Source organism: Limulus polyphemus, unplaced genomic scaffold (assembly GCF_000517525.1).
Source record: "Limulus polyphemus unplaced genomic scaffold, Limulus_polyphemus-2.1.2 Scaffold320, whole genome shotgun sequence".
Lineage (NCBI taxonomy): Eukaryota > Metazoa > Arthropoda > Merostomata > Xiphosura > Limulidae > Limulus > Limulus polyphemus.
This window is the reverse complement of record NW_013665930.1, coordinates 29,419-43,236: the sequence shown is the minus strand read 5'-3', so window position 1 is coordinate 43,236 and position 13,818 is coordinate 29,419. Positions and strand designations below refer to the sequence as shown.

The 13,818-nt window shown below is 34.4% G+C and overlaps 1 protein-coding gene across 12 annotated transcripts in view; it reads right to left on the bottom strand.

The window, feature by feature from the left end:
- Nucleotides 1-13,818, bottom strand: part of LOC106457347 (inositol hexakisphosphate and diphosphoinositol-pentakisphosphate kinase-like) — a 211,293-nt gene that overhangs the window by 192,917 nt on the left and 4,558 nt on the right. For 3 of the 12 annotated variants that reach the window (XM_022383244.1, XM_022383243.1, XM_022383245.1), the window contains one exon: nt 7,885-7,967. The exons of 7 other annotated variants lie outside the window; for them this stretch is intronic. In XM_022383244.1, the coding sequence (XP_022238952.1) occupies nt 7,885-7,887 (3 nt within the window). In that variant the 5' untranslated portion in view covers nt 7,888-7,967. Of the gene's footprint in view, nt 1-7,647; nt 7,677-7,884; nt 7,968-13,818 lie in introns of all 12 variants that reach the window. 2 more of the 12 variants (XM_022383241.1, XM_022383234.1) reach the window with 1 other exon arrangement.

Below are 13,818 nucleotides of genomic sequence, written 5' to 3'. Positions count from 1 at the left end.
CAAGAGGGGGGGGGGGGGGGTAAAATGCATAGGAGAGTCCGGAGGAACGTCATCACCTGAGACAGTGCAATGGGTGATCACAAAATCCTATTTGGAAAAACATACCATCCCAATTTATTCAATCAAGGCATGGCAGGGATGGGATGGGCAGCTATCCCCTTCTGCTTTACCCATGAAGTTCAAGGGGGGTACAGTCCAGAATGGGAAAGTTCATGAAGCAAACATCACAAGCTTATTCATCTTCAAGCAATCTTGTGAAACACTCCATCTCAACACTGAGCATTGTAAAGGCACGGAATGGAGAGTGCGAGACAAAATGGCTGTACAGTATGGATTTGGAATAGTAGAGTATCTGGCCAAGCACCACTCACCACAGAGAGGATCCATGTAATGAAGGTATGAGAGACGGGCCACAGAAATGAAAGAAAGCATTAATATAGACTTACACAGTCTTAGAATTACACCGAAGCTTGAAGAACAGCCACATGTGGAAGGCAAAAATGCAAGGAAGCTTAAACCGCGATATGATGTAAATAATGGGAGATGAATGTGGTGGGTGTTTGCAGGATTTCCTCCAATGGTTGACAAAGATGAGAAGTGATGGACAAGGTGAGGTGTCAAATTTGATGAGAAGTAACTCTGAACAAATTCCTGTGGGAAGAGGACAATGAGGAATAAGCCAACTGAATCAAATAAACCCAATTGGTGAGGGTAGAAGGGAATGGATCACTAGATGAAAAAGATTGGAATCACGTAAGGAAGTCGTGCGGGCAATATAGCAACGAAGGGCATGCACTGGAAATAGAAGTCTATCCGAACTGGGATGAGGATAGAGATGAGAGATAGAGGGAAAGGAAATAGGTGAAAAGGAGGAGTTGCTCTCATGAGTTGCTGAGGTTTTCAGGAGGAAGGAATGAACCGAATAAAGGAGAAGATAGGTATGGTGGTAAAGTGTGCATGTAATGTCGATGGCAAACAAGTTGGAATATCAATAAACACAGACCAAGAGGAGAAGGAAATTTGCCTTAAGGGAAAGGTGAAACATAGAACACAAGGAAAGAGGTTTTAATGGAGGTAAAGTAAGGGAATGGAGGACCATATTAACATCCCAGTCTGGCAGAGTAGGTTGTCAGGGAGGACAACGATTCCGGAAGGAACAGATTAATATTGTAAGGACAGTGGATTCAAAGACTTTACGGTAACAGGAAAGTTGAAAGTATGGGACAAGGCTGCCCCATAACACAAAAACAAAGAGACCAAAGACCCCAATTCGAAAAGCTACGTCAGAAACTTGGAGACACCAGCCACAGTAGGTCAAGCAGCTGGAATTCTCTGAGCATGTGACCACATGTAAAAGACTTTCCACTTCCATTGATATACTTCCATGGAATAAGAACATATGGACCGAGCCAAATGGAAAGCTATGCGATGATAGAAACCCAATCTCCTTGCTAAGGACTGGACAAAATCCAGGAGGAGAATATGAACTGTGGGATGTAAAACTGGTAACTGGGGTTGACGAAGAAGGGTGGGTAATGAGGGAATAACTGGAGTGTAAACAAGGAAAACACGATTGAGCCAGCCAATACAGAGCTATCAGAAGTGCCCGGCATGGAGTGGTATGGATTAGGAAAACTACCCAATGAAACAATCGGATAGGAGGATAAGCATATATGAATTTGTGGGACCAATCTTGACTGAAGGCATCGAAAGCCAATGTCTGAGGATGAGGCACCGGGAACCAAAACATGAGTAATTCATGATTTAGGGCAGTGGCAAATGTATTGATGTAAGGAAAACCTGAATGACTGCAAAGCCATTGGAAAACAAGAGGATCGAGAGACCACTCTATCTGATAAATCTTATCTGGGTGGGAAATACAATCTGCCACGAGACTGAAAGCACCCAGAACATAATATGCGAATAAACAAATGTGGTGCATGTGGATTTATGAAAACAGAGGGATCTAGACTGGGTGCTACCTTGGTGAATTGTCAGAATGAATTATCACCAGACAATGTCGAGTGAGTGGTAGGAAGTGATCCAAAGCCTAACAGATGGCTAGAAGGTTAAAAATGTTGATATGTAGGGACTGCTCGTTGACAGACCAATGACTCGAAGCCTCCTGGTGATCGACCCATGCACCCCAGCCCTGAGGGGATGTGTCCATAAACAGATGCAAATCTGGACAAGGAGGAGGAAGTTGGATGGCTGCTAATATATGAGTCTTGTCAAATACATAAAACCAAATGTTTCACTAGGGAAGGAGGAAGTGTAATAGGAGCAGCGAAGAGATCCTGAGCAAGGTTCCACTGATTGTGCAGAGTCCACTTTAGAAAACACATATGTGCACAACCTAGGGGGACCAGCAGTGTCATGGAAGACAACATTCCCAAAAGCAATAGAACCTCATGTGCAGTAAGTGAGGGAAAAGACAGGGCATGGTGAAGTAACAGTTCCATAGAATGGAGTCAGAGAGGAAAAGGTTGGGCCCGACTGAGGTAGGTGTTGAAAAAGACACCCAAATCAACAAGGTATTGGGTAGGGCAAAGGGGAATTTTCCAATTTGATTAACCAGCCCACCTGAACAGCCACTTGAAGGAGCTGACGAGTATGACTGGCCGACTCCAGTTCAGAATGAGCCAGAAGAAGCCAGTCAACCATATAATAGTGGAAACACAGCCCCAGGACATGAAGATGAAGAGCAAAAGCCCTGACCACCCAACAGAAGATGCCGAAAGCATGCCTAAAGGGTAGGACGTGAAACTGGTACACCACCCCGTGCTGAACAAGCCGAAGATATGGACGATACTGTGCTGAGACTGGAATATGCAGGTAAACATGACGACATCCATCTTGGTCATCCATAAACCTTGAGAAAATGCCCCCTGGAGAGTGAGATACGACTCTATGGTGACATGGGGAAGGTGAACGAAGCGATTGAGGAGGTACAAATCAATAACAAGATCCAGTCCCCAATTTTCTTGGGAACAACAAATATTCAGGGGTAAAACCCTGGTGAATGATGGGGAACAGGTTCTATAGCCTGTTGAGTGAGGAAGTCCTGAACCACCTCTGACAGACACTAACAAACAATGGGATCACTAGCTGGAGGGAAGGAAGCGGGTATAGGAGACAGGGGAAGGCATTGCAAGAAATGGGATCTCAAATCCTTTTGACAAAACTTGAAGAACCAAACATCATTGACAAAAGGTTGCCATTGATGGAGAAAGGCTGCAAGCCGAGCTCCCACTGTTGACAACATGATGTGCATCATCAACGAAAATGACGAGCTGTGGTACCTCAAGAAGGGGGGACAGGTAAGGTTGTGAACGAGAAGGACAGGAAACTGCAACAGGTGCCACACTTGGCTCTGACTGAAACAAACGGACTACCAGATAGGAGAGGGTAGACTGTTGTTGGATTGATGCCACCCGAGATTCTAAAGACTCTAAGATCGTATCAAAAACAAAATGCTGTAAAAACAGGACCATACACAAGTCCCATAGATAAGATGTAGGTAAATGGGCCCTCGATAAGACAGCATCCCAGCCCAGAAGGTCCCAACAACAGAGAAACCAGGAACGTAAAGCCAGAGCCAAAGACGACAAATGAGCCAAGGTGGAGGTAAGGAGTGAGAGGATGTCCCCAGAAAAACCCTCAGGATTTTTGTGAAAAGTTTCAGATAGGAGATGAATAGTGGAAAGATACTGAAAAAGAGTCGTGAGGGTAAGACGTAAGTGGGAAAATTGGGCATGGGTTAAACTGATAGGAGATTTGAGGTCCATCCTCCAAATGGGTAAAACAGAACCCAAAAGTTGCTGGTCAAGATGAGGACAGTCTGTACGATGAGAAGCGAGGGCAGACTGATCCGAAGCCTGTGGAGGATGAGGCAAGCTAACGATGTCATTTAATTGGGAAGCAAATTGTTCAGTATAGACCCAAATGTCAGGGGAGGGGGGAAAAACAAATAGGGTTGGAAAGAATGTTCATGCAGTAAGGAAGGACATTGGTCATAAGAAATATGGGCGAGGAATAAAACATCACATACCTGAGAGACAAAGTCCAAAAAAAATGACATTGACTTCAGAATTCATGTTTTTCTTCAAGAGTCAACAGAAAGGCAAATGTATAAAAAAAAGGTGACTGTAATGAGTTAGAATTAAGGTACTTTGAAAGAAAACTAGGTAGGTTATGAAGTATAACCCCTTCAAAAAGAAACTGTTATCTCAAACTGTTGAAATCAAATCAAAAAAAGAAACACGTCTGAACACAAGCGCTGCCAAACAAGAAGTGATAGTTTGTTAGAGTCACATAGAGGGAGTCACACGCGTCATGCAAGTATACTATATTCCTATTGACAGAGAGGTGACGCATGATGATTTACATGAGAGACGTTGGAATCACTTGATTCCAAAATGGGGGAGCAGAAGGCTTGTGGCATGCATATAGAAATAGCTGACATATAGATGGCAGCAATAGCTAATCTCGTGAGCGAAGGGAAGTACCATATTGGAAATGCTCCTCCATAAACATGGAATATATTTTTAACAAATATGTAATATTTCAAAATACATTATTGTACATATTATGTGTACATTAGTTATTTATGAACACATACACAGATGTATAGATGATCCCAATATAACACTAAAATATCTTTTAGATATAATTTAATGGTTTTCCTACATACAAATTTTACATTTTGTACAACAAATCCAGGTTAATACACAAATGATACAATACAAACTCTCCAATCTCTGACGTGGCAAACAGAAACAAAAATGTAAGCTAAGCTTCTATTGAATACAGTCAATGTATTACAAGAAAAATCCTGTTCAATTTACATTTCACAGAAAAGAAAAATACATGCTTCATAAAACTCAAGAGTATGTGGCAATTTGGCATTGTAAGTGAAAGGAATTAATACTTAAAGTCAGATGTTTTATATAATGATGAATAAGTAAATACTACTACAAAGTATTTATATTAGTATATACTTCCATCATTATTTAAAACATCTGACTTTAAGGTTGAAGAGGGAAAAAAAAGAATTATGATAAACTTAATGATGAAAAATCCCAAATATAGCTGTGATAGCCAAAATTATAACTAACTTTATGACACAGTTTAAAGGTTTTCATATTAATATATGCTACAATACAAAATTCAATATACCAAAAATTAAATGGTTTATTAGATTATCATTCCCAAAAAATATGCATACTCGATAACATAGGGCTGTCCACCTTTCCTTTTGAGCTTCTTTAACATTAAGTCAAGAAATCATACAAGATTTTTCTTTTACTCTATTCTAAATAGTTTATCACATACACACTTGTTTCCTGTATATTTTTTAGAAAAAGTTGTTCATGTGAAATTTTGTAAGAAAATGTTGCTGTGTTTTGGGTATAGCTATCTTTCACCCTTATGTTCCCTTTAATGGACAGTAAAAATCACTTGGACATATCTTTAGGAAAAAAATTTTCACAAAGCCAGTGTACATAAATAGATAAGGCAAAACATAATATTTTAACAGGTATGTTCAAAACAATCTCTAAGTATCGCCACATTATAATGTCACAACTTACCATTAAAAAATGAAAACAAGGTATCAATCTGTTTTTGAAAGTACCTTTCTGACAAATTTTTACTTCCTTTGATAAAATACAGCATGCCTAAGGAGAACATTATATAGTACACTGAATGAAATACTACACTAATATTTGTTATTTTACCACTGTGAAATAACAATGTTTCTGATTCCTTATCAGATGGCACACTTCTAAGTTATTTCTGTAATTACACCAGATTGAGTGATGGATAAAAAAAAAATATTTGATCCACACAGTTTTAGTGAAATACTTTGAACCTGGAGACAGTGTGAAAAAAAAATTACATAAATCACACACACTATTGTTTATTGAACACAAATAGCAATTACAATAGATACTTTTGTTAGTTTCATAACATCAGTAACCACTTGTATCAGTAAAATTGATTAGTTTACACACTGTACGAGTTGGAACCAAGATTACAAGAAATGAAGGAAATAGTTTAGCTATGTTATAAACAGTTATTACTTATACATAATACACCACACATAAATAACAATTACATACACAATATTTATGATAAACTGATTTTAAATAATGAAACTTTTGTTTTCAAAATCACGGCCTCTTGGTTAAAGCCTCATTATGAATCATTACTGTGTATCCTAGTTTCACAAATACTACAGACATACCTACAATATATACATACCCACACATACATAATATACATGTCACACACACACAAGTAAAATACAAATTTGCAACCCTTTATTTTTTGTCATAAAAGCATGAAATCAGCCAAATATCAAAATGAAAAAAGTAGTGCATTTCAATTTGAATCAACAGTGATAAAAACTGTTTATTTATTCTGTGTTTTGAGAAAAACTTTTACAAAAGTAAACTAAAGCATTTTTAAAAATAAACACTTTAAGTTTTGAAAAAACACGAGTTGTTTCTTTCATCTTGTCTTTGCATTTTTTTAAATTCATATAAAAATACATGTAAGCTTAATATTTAAAATAAAACATTGTTTTCAATTAAAGTACATTCTATAAAAACATATACAATGTACATTTAAAAGAAGCCAATAATTTTTACACAACACTGAATCACAAAGAAACATTGAAGCAAAAAATAAAGTCAGCAAGAAACAGCCTTAGCCCTTTAAAAAGGCAAGACCTTTATCTGTTAGAATCTCTTTAAAAAGGACTCATTCTGACAAAAATATCTTGCACTCTTTGGTCAATATTATTTTTCTACATGTTAGTGAAAAGCTTGGACAAGCTACCTTCTTAGCAGTGTACAAGTATTGGACCAGTTTCAGAGTATAAATCAATATGGTTGGAAATTGCAGTAAATATATATACTGATTCTGCCCCATTTAAATTCACAAATTGAAGTAAAAAAATTACAGATAGATGAGCAGTTCATCTTATATTTTAATAAGAAACTATATTAGACATCCAGACATACATCCCCAACACTTAAACAATCCCCAAAATGTGTCTCTTTGTTAAACTTGTCATTTTTATATATTATCCATTATTTCATATTATCTATAAATAAATTAAAACAAAAAAAAAACAATTACACCTGGAACAGAGAAATTAAATTTTAAGATGTACAATTCAATAACCTGTCTAGCTAATAATATCCAGCTGCATTAATAAAGGTTTAGTTTGAAATTCCCAGCCTTCCCATGAATTTATATATAATAAACAAGCACAACTATAAAAATTTACTGTTGAGTAACAGGAACATAGTATAAAAACAGATGTTTGATTAGTGAGAAACATATACAGATGATAAAATTTAACAGTGACAGATATACATTCATATATATATATTGTAACCACATAATAAAAGTTACCATGCAGGATATGTGTAAACCACAAAAAGAAAATACATTGTATGTACATACAACATGCAGAGAATCAGTGCTTCTTAAATTACAGAAAATTACAAAGATGAAACTGGTTCAAGTTTCTCTTTTTTTTTTCACTTTTAGAAATAGAATGTAATATGTACCAAAGTTGATAAATCATACACTGTACATACTGTATGTTTATTTTATAAAATGTATGGTACTTACAGGTCTCACAGGACAAGTGCAAAATGGACCTACCATCAAAAGTAATAAATTAAGTGTATTTATCAATATGTTATGCTGATTAATACTGAAAAAAATCACATAAAAGCATGCAACTTCCATTGTGATATATTCTAAATAATATGTAGCTGAATTTTAGAATTTCTAGAAGCATATCACATACATATGACAATAAGTTACTTTATACATTTGAAATTTCAAAAAACAAAACTTTAATACCATTTTCAAAAATATACGGGAGAGCAGGTTGAATGTAGTTGATCATTGAACATGCACAAGGGCCACAACATAGTGTCTTATCACTGAAAGAAAAATTGCATGTCAATCACAAAACCACATTCCATTAATTTGAAATAAAAAAGGGAACTAATATTTAAATTAACTAGAAATAGGTACTTTTATTAACAAATGCAGATTATGTAATATTAAAAGATAATATTACACTATAGTAGTACTAAAAAAGTACATATCAATTTTTTGTTGAAAAACATTAGCATATTTGACAGCCCATTATGAATATTGTATCAAAAATGTGTATAAGACTAACAATTTGAAATTAGTTAATATTCAGTATGTGAATATAACAATTCAAAACTAAACTTGCCTACAAAGTTTTATAATTCTACTTTACTGGCAAAGCCACTACACATGCATAACAACCCACTTTATTCTAAATAGCCACTCAATAAAAAAAAAAAAAAAGTGTTCATCATATATATATGTACATCAAAAATTACAATTAAAATGCACTTTAAACCATGCCAACTAAACTGTATTTTGCATCATCAGTTTACTAAAATTATCCATTGTTTTAGCTGTTTTTGTGGTGAGTCATGTATCATATAGTTCTAAAACAAAACATAAAAGATTAGTTCCAAAACTGAACTTTGATTGTTCATTGGTAATCTATACAAAACATCTAATATCATACATATTAATTTGGGTAAATATGAGTGAGATAAGTAACACCCTTGTTTGATGTTTATCATTAATCATATAATGGAAATATCCATACGTGTGTGTGTGTGTGTGTGTGTAAGGAGGGAAGGACTCTAAATTAATTCTAGATCAGGGCAACATAGAAGATTAACTAAGAAAATCACAGCTCCCTCCAGTTTTGTTTTATCCAATGCATCAATTTAATCTTTCAGTTCCCATGTTTTTCTTTGGTGTCTTGGAAATGATGTGGCTCTATTGCAGTAAAGGGGGTGGGGACTACAACTCAGAAAGTACAGTCTTACAGTTTGCAGAAATGGTGGGCAGTGATTGTTCATGGGCTTTTATACAGATTTTACCTTTGTGCATGGCAATATCGAGCATTACACAGTGCAGTTGCAATGCATAGGGGTTGGAAAACAGCCAAGGGGTTTTGTCTCTCAAAAAGATGACTGCTCTTTGATTTGAGCTGTGGATAATTACAAGAATGGGCCAGCAAAATGATCCGTCAAAGGCTAATTAGGCTTAAAAAGACTGAATTGACTTTGAGCGATTGTTATGAAAAGAATTATGCTAATTTTATACTGATATTTGACTGAGCTACTAAAGTATTTAAAATTAATCATTTGATTAGCAGAAGCATGTTTTTTTGTTTTTTTTAACGGTCTTTGGTTATAGACAAAGCAAGAAACTGCTGCTGTTTATGCTTCTTCATTTTTTAAAATGGGGTCCAAACACTAACCACATTATATTCAATATCACATTGTATTGAAGCTCATTATGTCAAGGTTAAGGTGTAACTATACAAATATATATAGCATACAATTTTTAGTTACGGTAAGTGCAAGGTAATGCACTTGGTTATCATTATATATGGATCATGGATATAGAAGGTAACCCACTCAATGTTTTCAGTGAAGAAAAGGATCTTGGCATAGCAGTGGATAAGACACTCAGACTATCAAAACAGTTCTCTATTGATAGTTGTAAAGCCAAAAGAATTTTAGGGTATATTTAGATGTATTGATTACAAATCAAAACAGGTAATTCTCTTTATATAAATATTACTAGTTGGACTTCACTTGGAATAATGTGTTTTATTTCCTTTTTTAAGAATATTGACTTACTGGAAAAGGATTCAGAAGAGGGCTATTAGGATGATTCCAGAGGTGGAAGGGTTAACTTATCTTCTCTTGAAAAAAAAGGGTAAGAGGTGATCTAATTGAAATTTACAAAATTATACAGTTGATCAATAGGATAAAGGCCTCTGATTTTTGTGCCATATTCTGAAGATAAAAGCATGAAATTACAGGCTAGGCATCAGTTAAGAGTTTTTCTTTCTAACAGTGTCAATAAGTTGTGAAATTAGTTTGTTTTGGCAGTAGTGAAGACTAGCACATTATATGAGGTTAAAAGGAAAAATGTTTCCAGAAAAGTAATAGATGGGTTTTAGTTTTTGTAGGTGTGCATAGACAGCCTTGAAGGACCAAGCAATCCTTTGTTGTTTGCTACATGTACAAGGTAGTAAATAAGTAGTTAACCACCAATGTCTATAAACTCTTTTGGCCCAAAAAATCAAAATCACTATTTCAAATTCTGGATCTGCATACTCTTAATTTTTTAATTAATATCAAATGCATTACAGTTCAAACAACATATGTTTAAATGCAGACTTCTGTTGGCACATATTACATATATTAACATATTGTTACATACTTATTTCCTGGTTGAATAAGATAATCTACAGTAGCCTCAAACAACTTAAAAAAAGACAAATCAAGTAACCCTGAGAATTGTTCATTAACATAAAAACAACTTACAATGATAATTCATGAACATTGGACAAATGACATTCACATCTGTAGTCTACAACCTGTATGATAGTCTGTATAAGCGATACTAAAAAAAAAACAACTAATGAAAAACTCCTTCCTTTATATACTGCAGCTCAGAAACTGTTGGTGTAACAGGTTTACAATAATTTATATAACTGTACATCACAAACCAATCAACAAAACAACCTTGTCCAGCCCATATTGTGAGTGTTGAGTGAAATCACACATTGCAGTTTAAGTTTAGATAAGAAGATTTTGTGTGTAATGTAATAAGTAGTTAACGATATGATAGTACATACAATAATTATGTGCCAACAGATGCCTACATCTGAAGGAAGAAATATGCTAAATTAATCCTTCAAACACCAAGAATGAAACTTTACAAAATATTTGCTTTAAATATATATACTAGTCTCTAGGTTACAGTAACATAACAAATATGACCATATTAGAAAAAAACAATACTGTTTTGACTATGCCTGTTTATTAAATAGAGATGGGGCTGGCTTGTTTGCAAGGGCTATTAACTCAGCTGTAAGAGCAGCTTTAAACTAGGATTAGACAATGGTGAGGGCCAGGATATACTAAATGCAAGAAAAAATAATATATAGAAAAAAAGTGCAGTGTAGGAGCAAAGTATATAATTAGTTTTAAGGACAACCTAAACTGTTACTACTGTAATGCTAGAAGTATAAAAGATAAAACAGATTACATTAGAGCACTAGTTGAAACAGAGGATTTTGATGTAGTAAGAATAACTGAAACTTGGTTAAGCATAGAAAACTTTGAGTGCAGAAATTTTCTTGAAATACATGGTTATAGCATATTTAATACAGGTAGAGTACTAAAAACAGAGCAAGGAATGGCTTTATATGTAAAATGTAACATCTCGTTAAAGTTGAGGATATCAAAGCCAATAGCAAGGAGGTTGAATCTATTTGGGATTCTGTTAGAAGATAAAGGGAAAGAAGGCTTTTAGCTGGAACTTGTTACTGACCGCCAGATAAAACTTGTGAAATTTAGAAACTCCACAGTGAAAATAGGAATTCAGCTGTTAACGAGGTCATAATTATGATGCATTTTAATTTTGGACATACAGATTGAGGAATGGTAAGAGTCAAACCATGAGGGAAAACAAGTTTTTAGAAACCACTCAGGGTGGTTTTCTTTACCAACAGGTCACAAATGTACTTGGAGGAATGCTATTTTAGATTCATTGTTAACTTCTAATATACAAGTGTTTGCGAGGGTGAAGACTGAGAAACATCTGGGTGTAAGTGATCACTGCTCAATTGTGTTTGATTCACAACACATGGAGATTACAAATAATGAGAGTTTGATTATAAATTTCAAAAAAGGAAATTTTAAAGGTAAAACAAAAAACTATCTGTTATGATTTATGCAACTGAATAAAGTGGAGATACTGATCTAATGTGGAAAAATTTTTACAAATAATTTTTAAATATTCAAGATAGACAAGTTACTTATAGAAAAGAAAAGGGTGTCTGTAAAGAAAAAAACTAAACATTAATTCATATAGAGTACAAAATGTAAAATTAAAGTAAAACATAAGTCTAAGAAGCTCAAATAGGCTGCTATGATGGGAGACTATGAGGCTTACGAAAGATGAAGAGAGTGGGCCAAACAGGAAATTGAAAAGGTATATGAAAGAAAAAAGGTTGGTTAAAAATGTAAAAATTAAAAATAAAATGTTAGAGTGGGAGTAGGGCCTTTGTGTGATGATAAGGAAAGCTCATATCTAATGATTATGAGATAGCTGGGTTATTAAATTCTACTTTTCTTTCAATTTTTACTAATGAAGACTTAAGCAATATTCCTCATCCTGAACACTCATTAGATGGAAATGAGATTGATCATACTTACCATACTAACACTGAGCTTATTAAGAAAATATTGGGAAGTTTAAAGAATGATAAGACTCCAAGTATTGTGAAAGAGATTGAGGAGTGGATATGTGAGCCACTTACTACTATTTTTTGTTGCAATAGCGGGCAGGTGCCAGAAGATTGGAAGTTCACTAATGTTACTCCTATTTTCAAGGGAGGTCATTAATGTCACAAGTGGAATACCTTAAGGCTCAGTGTTAGAAATTTTGTCTTTCTGATTTATATCAATGACCTCGTTAAAAGGAATGCCTAATAAACTATTTACACTTACTGATGATATTAAGGTCTTTGATGGTGCTGGCTATGAAGAGAATGCTGTTGTTTTACAAAAAGATTTAGATTATTTGGCAAGTTGGTCAAATAAATGGTAGATGGATTTTAATTATAATAAATTCAAGGGAATTATGCAGGTTATCATAACTTAAATGACATGTATAATATTGATTGGAATAACCTTAACAGTGTTATGAAAGAAAAAGATCTTGGAGTTCTGGTTGATCCGTGCATACAGTATCCTGTTGGTAGTGGTAGGGAAAATAGAATTTTAGGTTGTCTCTATTGAATACAAGTCTAAAGCGATTATAATCTCACTGTTTTGGTCACAATTTACTGTGATATGATTGAGATGTTTAAGATTGTTCAGGGAATTCATAATTTCAATACATCATATTTCATACTTAATAGTGAGAATGTAGGACAAGGGACATGAATATAAATTCTGGTATGGTAGGAGTCACCTTAAATTTAATTTTTCTAGCAGGGTGTCTGTCCTTTGAAATGGGTTGCCTTTAGATCTGGTGGATGCAGTGAATGTAAATGAGTTTAAGGAGTGGCATGATAAATATATGAATAATAAGGGCTAGTTTGACTGTTATATATATTTATTTGTTATATATCTATTTAATATAATGAATGGGATGGCCTAAATAAACCAACATGTCCCTTATTGTCCTTTTCTCTCACTATGTTGGATGTCTAAAAATAATTCAAGTAGCTTTCAAATATCCATTTTTAGAACACAAAAATAGAATGTCTAAAAAGTACAATTAATCTAGCTTTCTAACTAACCTATAGATAAGTTAAAAAAAATCCTATTACTGCTCTTTAGTCTGAACACATAAGCTCTTCCATGATTTACTGGCCAAACTAGAACAATCTGATTTATGTAGTATAGAATATGGTCTTCCTACTGGTTATAAACATGACCAGCAGCAATGCTGGAAAAAATTATATACATTTTTTAAGAGGCAGAGGACATGGGAGGGAGCATGTCAGTGTAGGCTGAACAAACATAGTGATATCTCAGTTATGCAAAAACAGGTTGAATTTTTATATTTTAGCTTATTAATGTCTATAGTATGTGTTTCTAATTGGTTGAATAATCTGTATCCCTTTTAAGAGATGAGAAAAAAAAGATCTTATTCAGAGTGCAGATTGAAAATATACTTAAATATTTTCTTTTGAAATTAAGATAT